At 45.3% G+C, this 12,887-nt stretch overlaps 1 protein-coding gene across 1 annotated transcript; it reads left to right on the forward strand.

The window, feature by feature from the left end:
- Window positions 1-8,486: 8,486 nt before the first annotated feature.
- Window positions 8,487-11,609, forward strand: LOC131680383 (uncharacterized). The gene has a single exon (XM_058961100.1). It carries the CDS (start codon window positions 8,487-8,489, stop codon window positions 11,607-11,609), a length of 3,123 nt encoding a protein of 1,040 aa, XP_058817083.1.
- The last annotated feature ends 1,278 nt before the right edge of the window (window positions 11,610-12,887 follow it).

The raw sequence follows: 12,887 nt of genomic DNA on the forward strand, positions 1-12,887 counted from the left end.
GACTTCCAGCAATGACTTCGCGGCCCCCTAGGGTCCCGCGGACCCCAGGTTGAGAATCACTGATCTTCATCATATCTCTGTTTACTGCGTTCCACGTCTCTACGTCGCTTGTCATTCTGTTGGCTACATTATCCGGGTTGATGTCCGATCCTCCCGTTTTAAGTAGCTCCCTGCACGTCACTTCAAACCTCGGACATTCAAAGACTCTCCTCGGACATTCAAAGACTTCAAACCTCGGATATTCAAAGACGCTCCAGGCATAGTGTTGACGTTGCGTACCCACACCGATGAAGATACTCCTTAAGCAGCCGTGGCTCGGTAGGAGCTGTTTCAGGTGGAAGGTCATCTCTCCGTGGTTTCTATTGACCCACGTCGACAGGTTTGGATGAGCCGGTAGGTTCACTTTCCTTTCTCCGTATTATCCCATTTCTGCTGCTACGTCACCATCCAATTGATTCTCATCATCTTTCTCACGTTTCTTACGTTTCATTGATTGTAGCACTTGATATCCTCCGACAGGGTGATGCAGATGGGAATCATCTCGGCGTCAAGGCATACTGCCTCCGGTACGCAATCGCAACTCGTACGACCAGCAGTCGAAGCGTCCTGTTCAGCTTTTCGCGATTTCACTTGGTTTTCAGCGCCGTACCCCAAGCAGGAGCCCCATATCGCAGTAACGATGACGAAACACTAGATAAAGACACGACATTTCGCATGTGTAATCAACGTGGTTGTTTAAGCTCAATCCGTCGTCAATTATCACTCCCAATTGCTTCAGTGCACGCTTCGATGCATTCACATGCCCTTCGATGGTCCAACAACAAATCCGTCTTGTAGTGAGCTATTTGCAGCTTGACCCGTTCATCCAGCTCTCGATCGCATCTATTATCTCCGTCACTGACACCTCCATTTCTTCAAGTGTTTCGCTGTTATTGACACATCGTCAACGAAACCAACGATTTTCACTTTCCTGGGCAGCCGCAGTGTTAAGACCCCACACTGATAGAATATATTCGTAAATCGCTAGGAATTAATTTCGTACATACAACTATCATGAAATATACGAATTTTTGTACATATGATGAATCGTTTGTAGATCTGTCGAAACACTTTTATTTCGTTGGCTTATTACGAAACAGCTTCATTCAGCAAACGAGTCGTTCGCTGTTATATACGAATATCTTTATAATATTTACGAGCACCATTCGTCAAACCGTCCACGTCAAAAGAGCAATATGGTGCCTTTGTTGCTGTTCGTCAGATAATAGTTTTAGTAGTCGTATCCGTGTCCGCTGGTTGCAGGAAGATTTCCTGAACCTCTTTCCCTTCCAGCTGATTCAGAATCTGGAGCAGTACAGAATCAGTTGAGCCGTCGCGAACTGCTCGTTGATTTTGCATGAATAGTTTTGAGTTTTTCTCTGCCGGAGCAATATCGGTGCTGTCAAACATCGATCCTAAAAGATCGAATGAGACCAACTAAATTTTTTGTAATATACATAAACGTTTATTAAAATAAACGAAACATTTCGTTTCTTTCACAAAAAATAATGTCGATAACTTTCGTGCAATGTAAACTAAATAAGTAAAATTTACGAAAACTTTCGTTCATCAAGCGGCCATTTCTTCGTACCACAATAAAATCGATTTGGCCACATCGATTTTTTAAATAAAAAAACAATGTTGTCAAACACCGATCCCAAAAGATCGACTGAAAACAATAAGAGGCTAATAAACACGAAAACTTTTCTAAGATAAACGAAAAGATTTTGTGCGGTCGTACGATGTTTGTACGATGTCGGTGACCAGGTAGTTGAATCGTGATTCGGGAAGAGACCCTCAACGATTATCTTTAGCTTACCCGGGCATATTTCAGCTGGTGTCGACGGACCCTCGTCTGCGTCATGACGACTCAGTACGCGTCCCCCAGGGATTAGCGTTTATTTCTCAGCACAGCTACTTATGGCAATTGGATTGTTAAGCTTGATCTCCCGTTTTAAAGAGTCCCTACCTTCTAGATACGTCGCTTGCGCTCCTCTCTCACTCTCCGATCTTGCGCTCTGAGCCCGCCTTCTGGCTCTAAGACAAGAAGCGTGTAGCGTACTGAGTTACTCATTTAACCAGTAAACTGCACGCCGTCTACTGCATGGCCATAGTTTTCGTGACATTGTAACTTCACAAGCGGTCACAATCCATCTTGTTAACCGTCAGCCGTATCAACGTACTTGATTCCGTTGTTCGCCGAAGTAACTCAACAAAGAGGTTTTCGTTAAAGGCTTTCGTCTTCCACTTTAGCTTGCCGCCCGTCCTTCTTCGTGCTGCAACAGGGTTCCATTGGCCGATGCGGTAGCGAATCGCCTGGTGGTCTCTATGGGGAAACTTCTCTCACACTCTCCAGTCCATGTTCGCCGTCAGTCAAGGACTACAGAATGTGGCGAAGTTTCTCTTGGTACCGATATCCGTTTCGTGAACCATTAAGCTCCTATCTCCTCGCTTCGCCGCGATCTACTCGTTATTGTCCTCGGCGGTTGAGCTAGCCTCCACAACGTGCCGACAGGTAGGTGTCGAGTCTGCAGCCAATTTTCACTACAAGGAAATATTTTCACAAGATAACCTTTGCAAATGAAACTTTGAGAATTTCATTTAAAATATTAGTCATATTTTTGTTTAACATATTCAATTTTTTCAAATTTCTCCAAAATATTTCGGGGGGGGGGGGGGGGGGGGTTGCTTGTATTGTTTCGTAATTTATAATTTTCTAGCAAGTCTTGAACGATTTGCATTTCCGCTGTAGTACAAATTTACGTATAATTCTTTATGATAGAACAGATATGCACAGGGAATGAAAGAGCTGTGAAAGCTGAGACTAGTCAGATGACTTGGCAAAATGATGCAAAAAGTTGAATACGGAAAAATCGCTTAAATCGTGTCGGAACTTAAGAGGGGTTGTGTAAGGTGTTATCGGCAAAAAATTGGATACTTTAATTCTTTTTTCGATGCAAAGATTCTTTGTCTTTTCAGTCAGGCGCCACATCGAAATCTTGTTTTGCGGTATACACCATAACTCAAAATCTACTGGACAAACGTTGAGACATTTGCACAGTTGTTTTTCACAGCATTTCACAAGTAATTAAGGGAGCTTTTATTTTTTGGTCGATTTTCGATTTTTTCGTAGTACTTTGAAACCAAAGTCCGATTATTGCTAAAACAAAAATTAACATGTTATTGTAAAATAATAATATTTAGCAGTTTGCAAAAAGCTCTTGTAGTTGCCTGGGAAATTATGTGAAGAAGAATTGTGCAAAATTCAGAACGATTGGTCCAAGAAATTTTGTCTGCATCCAGTATCAGGTTCAATTTGTAAATTTATAATTGTCAATTCATTATCAGAGATAGGGTTTGTCGCGGTTGCGGTAATTACCGCAACCGCGCAGTATTTACCGCACCCGCACCGCAAAATCTACGGTGCGGTGAGACACTTTTTCCCGCAGATGCGGTGCGGGAAAGAGCTTTTACCGCGCGGTTTTACCGCAACTGCACCGCAAAAAAATGATAAAGTGATAATTTTGATTATTCTAAATTGATAAACAGACTGCTATAATGAAAGAAAATCTAGCTGAGTCCGTAACATTTTGACGCTATTATTTTCACGACATATTTTGGACTAGTTATTTTATGCTTCTAAGTAAAACTTCACAAACTAACCATTTCAAATACATAAAATGCAAGATCCAAATAGAGACAAAATTATTAGATCATTTAAAAACAATAAATGTTTACTCTTAAATCTAATTTAAAAGCGAATCACTTCTCTCGATTTCTGTTTTTTTTTATCTTAAATACGTTTATTTAGGCCCAAATGCTGTAGCTTAACGAGGCCGATAATTCATTTTTTTTTAATTACATGTCACATGTTAGTGGGGGAAGGGAAAGCCGTATTTAGGGGCGGCTTGCTCCCCTCTTATGTAAGTAAAGGAAAAAGGTAGGAAGTGGGATACATATTGTGTAATTGACATCGTCGTTTGCTGATTGATCATTGTGGCGGATATGCACACTTTGTTGTAGTTCCCAGTCTAAGTATAACAAACTACCACTTTTACATTCGGGCAGCTCGCCATCAAGATTGTAGTTAGCAATTCCGCATGCAGGATTTGGATCGATAGAGTCTTCTAACTGTTCTGTCTTCCTGTTAAAGACACACGTAGAGTATCCCTGTTGACCACTAATTTATAGCTTAAAACTTATGATTGATTCGGCCGGCCTAAAATATCGTACGCAACTGGCACTGTGCTCCTAACCGTTATCTTCGACCCAGTAAACGGTGAAGTATGGTTGAGCTTCTAGGTGCAAACTTTTTGCTCTGATCCTCCTATGCTTGTCTTTTCCACCCAACTCCCACTGAGATACGCTCTAGACTACATAGGACAGAATCACGATCACTCACGTTATACAATTTGGCTCTCTCAGTGCACATGAGAGAGAAATTTATTTGGAGTGACCCTGCTGAAATGCTAACTTTCTCCCTTCCTTTCTCTGTTAACGAACCAATCCGCGTGGTCTCATACGTATACTTAGAGCTATGTGATAACGCAACGAGACATGTGTTTACGGTTTAAGATGCTCGGCTGGCCAGGTACCCAAATTTTTACCGTCGCAATCTTCAAGCTCATAGGAACTTGACCCATGCTTAGCGACTACGCGACAAGGTAGGTACATTGGTGCCAGCTTCGCATTATAATATTCCCCCGCGTTTGATTGTTTGAAATTTTTTCGATAAATTTGTTGTCCAACTTTGAACCCTTCGGGTCTGGATCGCTTGCGAAGGTTATATCGACGGGAGCTGGTTTCATATGCTTTCAATAGGTTCTTCTTGACAATGTCGTATATTTCGTCACTTATTGGTTTGTGTGAATCTGCACGTTGTTCCGGTAAGTAATCTTCTTTTTTCCGCCTCCGTAGGTGGTCTTCGCCGGAAGTGGCGATTTCGTAGTGTCGCGTGACGAAGAATGGCGATAATCCGGTAGCCGAGTGTACCGTGTTGTAAAATACGTGCTCGATATCCACTATGTAGGTATCCCATCAACGTTGATCCTTCTGACAGTAGGTCCTTATCGCCGCGTTGATAGACCGGTTTAAGCGTTCCACTGGATTTCCTTGGCTGTGGTGCCTGGAAGTGGTCCAATGTTTCACGTCAAACCGATTTAACAAGGCCTTAAATTCCTTCGAAAGGAACGTCGTAGCGTTGTCGGTTAAAACTATTTCTGGTATAGAATTTCGAAGAAACCAACTGTTAAATACTTAACTTATAATTAAACTCTAAATTTCAAGGTAAACTTAAATTCTACTAAAGCTAAACATGCAATACATAATCTTATTACTAACGGCTTAGATCCACCCTACGTAAATATAAAAATACATAGCTGGATCCAATCCAACAGAACAATACCCTATTGTGATCGCTTTGCTACCCGCCGGCCACGCTTATCAAATGTGCAAATGATTAGTCGAATTAAATCAATTGAACAGAACACTTCATATCTCGTCATTGCTCCGAAACGAGTTCATTTTTCCCACGTGTTGGGTATCGTTTTACAAACCTTCCGCCGCGAACCGTGTCGTAAAAATTTCTTAGTGTCGTCTCGAACATGGTCCTTCGAACCGGATTGTTCGTCGACGCGATTTTCACCGTAGTAGCACAGTGCTAAGTGATTGTCGTATAACCACGTGGCTGAAAATAGCGCCGATAACAATCCACTGAGTGAAAAGACGAAATTTAAACTGGCTTTGCGGACGTGAATGTTGGTGCAAATACTGTATTCCGCACGGCGGTGAGGTAATCTCACACTGGAAGGGTGAATTTGAACACCAGAAAGGTGAAACAAACGACGGTGGTGCCCGCACCGTGACAAAAAAGTGCTGTAAGCTGAAGAAACAGTGCAGTGCAAGAAAGCTGGTCAGAAAGCCACCGCTCATATTGTGTACCGTTCCTGTAGCTGTTCCTGTACAACCACGCTTGCTGCAGATTTTCTCAACGTTGTCGCCCGCCTGCAGCAATCGGGGCCGTCTTTATTCAACGCACTCAAAACTCAGGTGGGTCCTTTCCATATTGTTAAGAAAGCAGATTTGAACGAGTCTTTTGCGACGAAAGCATGTCGACCGAGGAAAAAAAACCGTTAGAGGTACCCGAAAGGGTTGCATTTGCCCAAAGGCGAGTAGAAAATGCGCGAAGGTCAATGAAAAAGATAGGTGAATTTGTCAAGTCCTATAGTTCGGAAAAAGACTCGGGGCAGGTTCCAGTTAGGCTGGCTAGGTTGGAAGAAATATTTGCGGAATTTCGGGACGCCATTTTGATTGTTCAGTCGTTTTCGTCGGCTGCTTCTGCAAAACCATACGACGAACTAATGGATGATGTCGAGGAACGTTATTGTGCTTACAAGTCCGTCTTATCCATGTACTTGCAGAAGCAGGCTGTGTCAAATCCAACAAAAACGTGTGAATCGGCAGTTTCAATTAGTCACATTAAATTCCCGGATCTAAAGCTGCCTGAATATAGCGGTAAATTTGAGGAATGGCAGGCTTTCCATGATTCTTTTGAAGCTGCAGTACACTCCTGTGCACAGTTGAGCCCGATACAAAAGTTTCATTACCTAAGAGGGTGTTTGAGGGGGGAAGCTTTACGTGTGATTGATACAATTGCGATTTCCAACGACAATTACTCGCTCGCTTGGAAGACCTTGATCACGCGTTATAATAACAAACGGTTTCTTATTAAATGCCACCTTAAGGCTTTCTTTGATATGCCTGCGATGCGTCGTGAGTCTTCCGAGTCGCTTTTGTCACTGGTTGATGGTTTTGAGCGCAACATTTCCATCTTGAAGCGTCTCGGTGAACCAGCAGAGCGTTGGAGTTCGATCCTTGTGTATCAGTTGAGCCTGCGTTTGGACAATCGTACTTTGCGTGAATGGGAACATTATTCATCCAGAGAACCAGTGCGCGATGATGGAGTAGTGAACGATGGAATGCCTCTTTACATCGATATGATACAGTTTCTCCAAGACTATGCTAGAGTTCTTCAGTCCATTGCACCTCAACCCTCGGCCTTAGTTTGCTCTCGACCGTCAGAATCGAAACCGAAACCAAACACCTCGGCTTATCTCGCGGTAGAACCCACCGGGCGCACATGCCTAAACTGTGGTCAAGGTCACTTCCTCGGGAATTGTGGGCAGTTTAGAAAAATGTCACCGCATGAACGTCTTGATTTTGCAAAAACCCATCGCTTGTGTTTGAATTGTTTGAAGACAGCATCACACAGTTGTAAGAGCTGCCCGTCGTCCAATTGTCGGAAATGCGATCGGAAGCATAATACACTCCTCCATTTACCACCACTCGATAACTCTTCGGCACAACAACAATCACCGAATGCTCTTGCTTCAAATCAACAACAAGCACAGTCGGCACAGTCTCATCCACCGTTCGTTCCTAGCCAGACCTCGCCTGCCCCATCCTTGTCGGCACAACAATTGTCGGTTCCGATCAGCAATCATCGATCAGGTCCGACACCCTCCGTTCATTTTGCAAGTTCTGCCGTTTTGTCGAAACCCAAAATGAGCCCACCTGAGGTTTTGACGGCCCGATCACAGCTACCCAATGAAATAGTGCTTCTCTGGACAGCTATTGTCAATTTCGAGGATTGCAACGGTACAGCGAGTCAGGCTCGCATTCTTCTCGACTGCGGTTCACAGTGTAATTTCATGACGGAAGCCTTATACCACAAGCTCAAGCTTGCGCCTGTCGTATGCCCCACTGAGGTGGCTGGGATTGGTTCTAGTATCACTCGAGTCGAGCGTTCTGTTGCAGCTTTCGTATCGTCTCGATGTTCGTCGTACCGTAAGCAAATGTCGTTCCTCGTTCTACCGTCTATAACCAGGATGCTACCGTCTCGTCCAGTGGACATCACCAGCTGGGAGCTCCCGCGCCATGTGCGGCTTGCGGACCCCACTTTCAACACTCCTGGTGTCGTTGATGCGATCGTTGGTAATGATTGTTTCGCTGATATTCTGCGGTTCGGGAAAATCGATTTTGGTGAGAAGCTACCCGTGCTACAGAAAACAGCCTTCGGATGGATAGTGTCTGGAAGATGCCAAGGTATAAACAAGGAGACACCATTTGTTTCATATCACCTCAGCCGCCTTGATAATCTTGAAGCTTTGGTAGAAAGGTTTTGGGAGCTTGAATCGTGCTCGTCAGGAAACAACTGGTCTCCATCGGAACGTGACTGCGAACAACACTTCAGAAAAAACGTATCACGCGACTCCCAAGGCAGATACGTCGTGAAGTTACCAAAGAAGGAGGAATTGCTGCCACAGCTGCAGGACAACCGCCTCAACGCTCAACGTCGTTTCTTGTCGCTAGAGCACAAACTCGATTCAAATAATGAGCTCAAACACCTTTATCATGAGTTCATTCATGAATATATTTCGCTAGGACACATGCTGGAGGTCCCTCTGGCGGAAATTGGACAATCGCCGCAGTACTTCCTACCGCACCATGCTGTGTTACGACCGGATAGCTCTACGACCAAGTTGCGAACTGTATTCGATGCCTCATGCAAATCTCAATCCGGAATTTCTCTCAACGATGTGCTTTTAGCGGGACCGACGATTCAAGATTCACTGATATCGATCGTTATGCGATTCCGGATGCATGCCTATGTCGTTAGTGCAGATATCGCGAAAATGTACCGTCAAATTTTGGTACACCCGAACGATCAAGCCCTGCAAAGAATATACTGGCGAGACAGCAAGGATTTGCCACTGAAAATGTTCCAGCTCCGAACGGTGACCTACGGGACGAATAGCGCATCGTTTCTCGCCACCCGTGTTTTACAGCAACTTGCAGAAGACGAAGAAGTGAATTTCCCACTTGCTGCTCCAGTAGTCCGCAAGGACTTTTATATGGACGATTTGCTCACTGGATCGAACGACCTCATTACTCTGAAAAACGTGTGCGTTCAAGTTATCGCTATGCTCGACTCTGCTGGGTTTCCTCTTCGTAAGTTCTCGTCAAATTCTCAGGAAATTATTGATCTCGTTCCCGAAGCACTCCGAGAAACAAAACCCTCACTCGAGTTTGACAGCCACTCATCAATAAATACACTCGGACTGATTTGGGAACCGTCGACTGACTTTCTCAGCTATAAAATTCCTGATTGGCCGCCAGTAGAAGCGTACACGAAACGCACCGTTCTTTCTCGGATGTCGAGTCTGTTTGATCCGCTTGGCCTGCTTAGTCCAATTGTCGTGAAGGCCAAGATTTTCATGCAGACGTTGTGGAAGACAACATTGTCCTGGGACACCAGGCTGCCCAGCACTTATCGACAAGCCTGGGAAGAAGTGCAGAATCAGATTCCCCAATTAAAGGATCTACGAATACCTCGTCATGTTCTTTCACTCCGGAAACCTCAAGCAGTCGAAATGCATGGATTTAGCGACGCATCGGAACAGGCATATGGAGCCTGTGTCTATATCCGCTCCATTGCCGAGGACGGCTATTGCACAGTTCGTCTTGTCGCGGCAAAGTCACGAATAGCTCCGTTGGAGGTCAAGTCCATCGCCCGCCTCGAACTCTGCGCAGCTCTTCTTTTAGCCAATCTCGTGCACTTGGTTGCAGAAACTATCAACTACCAAGGCAAGGTGTTGCTTTGGACTGATTCGTCGATTGTGCTGCACTGGCTTGCTTCAACACCCTCGTCATGGCAAACATTTGTGGCGAACCGTGTTGCGGAAATACAACGTCTCACCACCAACGCATTTTGGAAGCACGTTCCCAGTTGTGACAACCCCGCTGATCTAATCTCTCGTGGAATGAACGTGAATGACTTCTACAACAGTTACTTGTGGTGGAACGGCCCTCCCTGGATAGCAACCATCAATCAACCTTGGCCAGAATCCATCCAAATTCCCGCGCGACATTCGCTTTCCGAAGAAGTTTTGGAAGTTCGGAAGCAGGTTTTTCATGTAGCGATGGCCAATGGCGATCTCGTGAAACGCTATTCGTCCTACACGCAACTATTGCGGATCGGATCACTCTGTCGACGGTTCGCCAACAATAGTTCTACAAGTAAGGGTTCTCACTTCGGACCGATCTCCAACCTTGAAATGCGTGAAACCATGATGTCACTCGTGCGGGCGATTCAAAGTGAGTTCTTTGCGAAGGAAATAGTGGCTCTCTCCGCAGGCCAACATGTACCTAAATCTTCTAGCCTGCGGTTTCTTCATCCAAGCATCCAGAATGGCCTGATTCGAGTCGGTGGCCGATTAGAACACGCCGAAATCGACTCCGACAGAAAACATCCGTTGGTGCTTCCCGAAAGGCATCCGTTCACGTTACTTGTCGCCGAGTCAATCCACCGACGAACCATGCACGGGGGACCACAACTTACTTTGGCAATTATGAAGCACGAATTTTGGCCTTTGCGTGGTCGAAACTTGGTGCGCCGTGTGGTTCATAGCTGCGTTACTTGCGCTAAGGCCAAGCCCAGGATCATCGAGCAGCTTATGGGTCAGCTGCCACCAGAGAGGGTCAACCGAGCATATCCCTTTCAGTACGTTGGAGTGGACTTTGCAGGGCCAGTCTATCTTAAACCAGCCACTCGTAAAGGAGCGCCTATAAAGGCATATGTTGCGGTGTTCGTCTGCTTAGCGGTCAAGGCAGCGCATCTTGAGCTAGTGTCGGACCTCACATCGGCCGCCTTCATCGCGGCACTCCGTCGCTTCATCGCGCGCAGAGGGTTACCGAGCACCATCTTCTGTGACAATGCGACGAATTTCACTGCTGCCCAACGCGAACTTAAAGAGCTTCGCCAGTTGTTTCTGTCACAGCAACACAGGGATGCTGTACTACTCGAAGCCAGCACCCATGCAATCACCTTTCACTTCATACCTCCACAAGCTCCGACGTTCGGTGGTTTATGGGAAGCCTGCGTCAAATCCTTCAAGCATCATCTTCGCAGAGTAGTTGGGAACAGTCATCTCTCGTTTGAAGCTTTCTCTACAGTTCTCGCGCAGATCGAGGCTTGCCTTAATTCACGGCCAATTACACCAATGTCTGCCGATCCGAACGATGTGGAAGCACTTACTCCTGGACACTTCCTTGTCGGGCGTCCGCTTTTGGCAGTCCCAGAACCCGATTTAGACCACATCCCCGAAAATCGGCTCGATCTTTGGCAGAAAATGCAGCGCCTTACTCAACATTTCTGGAAGCGATGGCACAACGAGTACCTGTCTACATTGCAGCTCCGTTACAAGTGGTCCACGGTGAATCAAAATTTGCTGACAGGATCGATCGTATTAGTACGTGATGACAACCTCCCTGTCGGAAAATGGTCGATGGGAAGAGTGCTTGCTGTTCACTTCGGCGATGACGACTTAGTCCGAGTTGCTACTGTGAAGGTTCCTGGGGTTGCCAAACCCATAACACGTCCAATTACTAAGCTTTGCTATCTGCCCATCGAGGTCGATCCAGCAACCATCGAACCAGATTCGTCGTCAACGCACAACCGGGACGTGCCTTCCGCAGTGTCGGAAACTCAATCAGCTGGAGCTGGTCGATAGTTGGATGTAACTACTGTGTTTAAAATCTAATGAAATGTTATATTGAAATTACCTTTCAAGGTGGCCGGCATGTTAAATACTTAACTTATAATTAAACTCTAAATTTCAAGGTAAACTTAAATTCTACTAAAGCTAAACATGCAATACATAATCTTATTACTAACGGCTTAGATCCACCCTACGTAAATATAAAAATACATAGCTGGATCCAATCCAACAGAACAATACCCTATTGTGATCGCTTTGCTACCCGCCGGCCACGCTTATCAAATGTGCAAATGATTAGTCGAATTAAATCAATTGAACAGAACACTTCATATCTCGTCATTGCTCCGAAACGAGTTCATTTTTCCCACGTGTTGGGTATCGTTTTACAAACCTTCCGCCGCGAACCGTGTCGTAAAAATTTCTTAGTGTCGTCTCGAACACCAACCTTCGCGAAGAGTCTTGCAAAGGCTACCTGATTCGATCCGTCGCATAGGGTGTATCTGACACCACTTGCTGAACAAGTCTTGAATAACCAAAATATACATGAATCCCGTCCGACTTTTTGGTAACGGACCCACATAGTCCATAGCAATTATTTGCCAGGGGTGATCGGCTAGTTTTTGCTTCCCCATCATCGGTATCATGGGAACTACTGCTGGTTTGCTCTCTTTGCAAACTGTGCACTTCTGGATGAACTTTCGAGTTTCAGACGCCATATGGGGCCAATAATAACGCAACTGCAATCGGGATAGAGTCTTCTCGACGCCCAGATGAAAGCATCCTTCATGCTCTTCCTCAATTATCCTCCTGCGATTTTCCGGCGGTGGTACCATTTTCCATTCGAACCGAACGTTGTTTGGTTCCTCGTCGACCGGAACGTATTTCCATAACTGACCGTCCTCCAACCTGAAGTCCGAGAAGCGTGCAGGTTCTTCCCGAATCTGTTGGAGCAATTTCTCGTATGAAGCGAGGCAGGTTCTGACTGTAGTGATTGCACAGATGCTTCTTGAAAGCGCATCAGGAACAATATTGTCCGTACCTCTCCGATGAACGATCGTCATATCCAAATGTTGGAGGTCCAGGCTCCAACGACTGAGTCTAGATGAGGGCCGCCACTTGTTGTTGCGAATATATTGTAGCGCAGATGCATCGGTTACAACGGTAAAATGACTACCCTCTATATAACCCCTGAATTTTTCTATCGACAATAGCACAGCAAGAGCCTCTTTCTCAGTGGCCGAATAATTTTGCTGGGCCGAGTTTAATTTCTGCGAAAAGAAGCTGATGACC

Source organism: Topomyia yanbarensis, chromosome 2, assembly GCF_030247195.1.
Source record: "Topomyia yanbarensis strain Yona2022 chromosome 2, ASM3024719v1, whole genome shotgun sequence".
Taxonomy (NCBI): domain Eukaryota; kingdom Metazoa; phylum Arthropoda; class Insecta; order Diptera; family Culicidae; genus Topomyia; species Topomyia yanbarensis.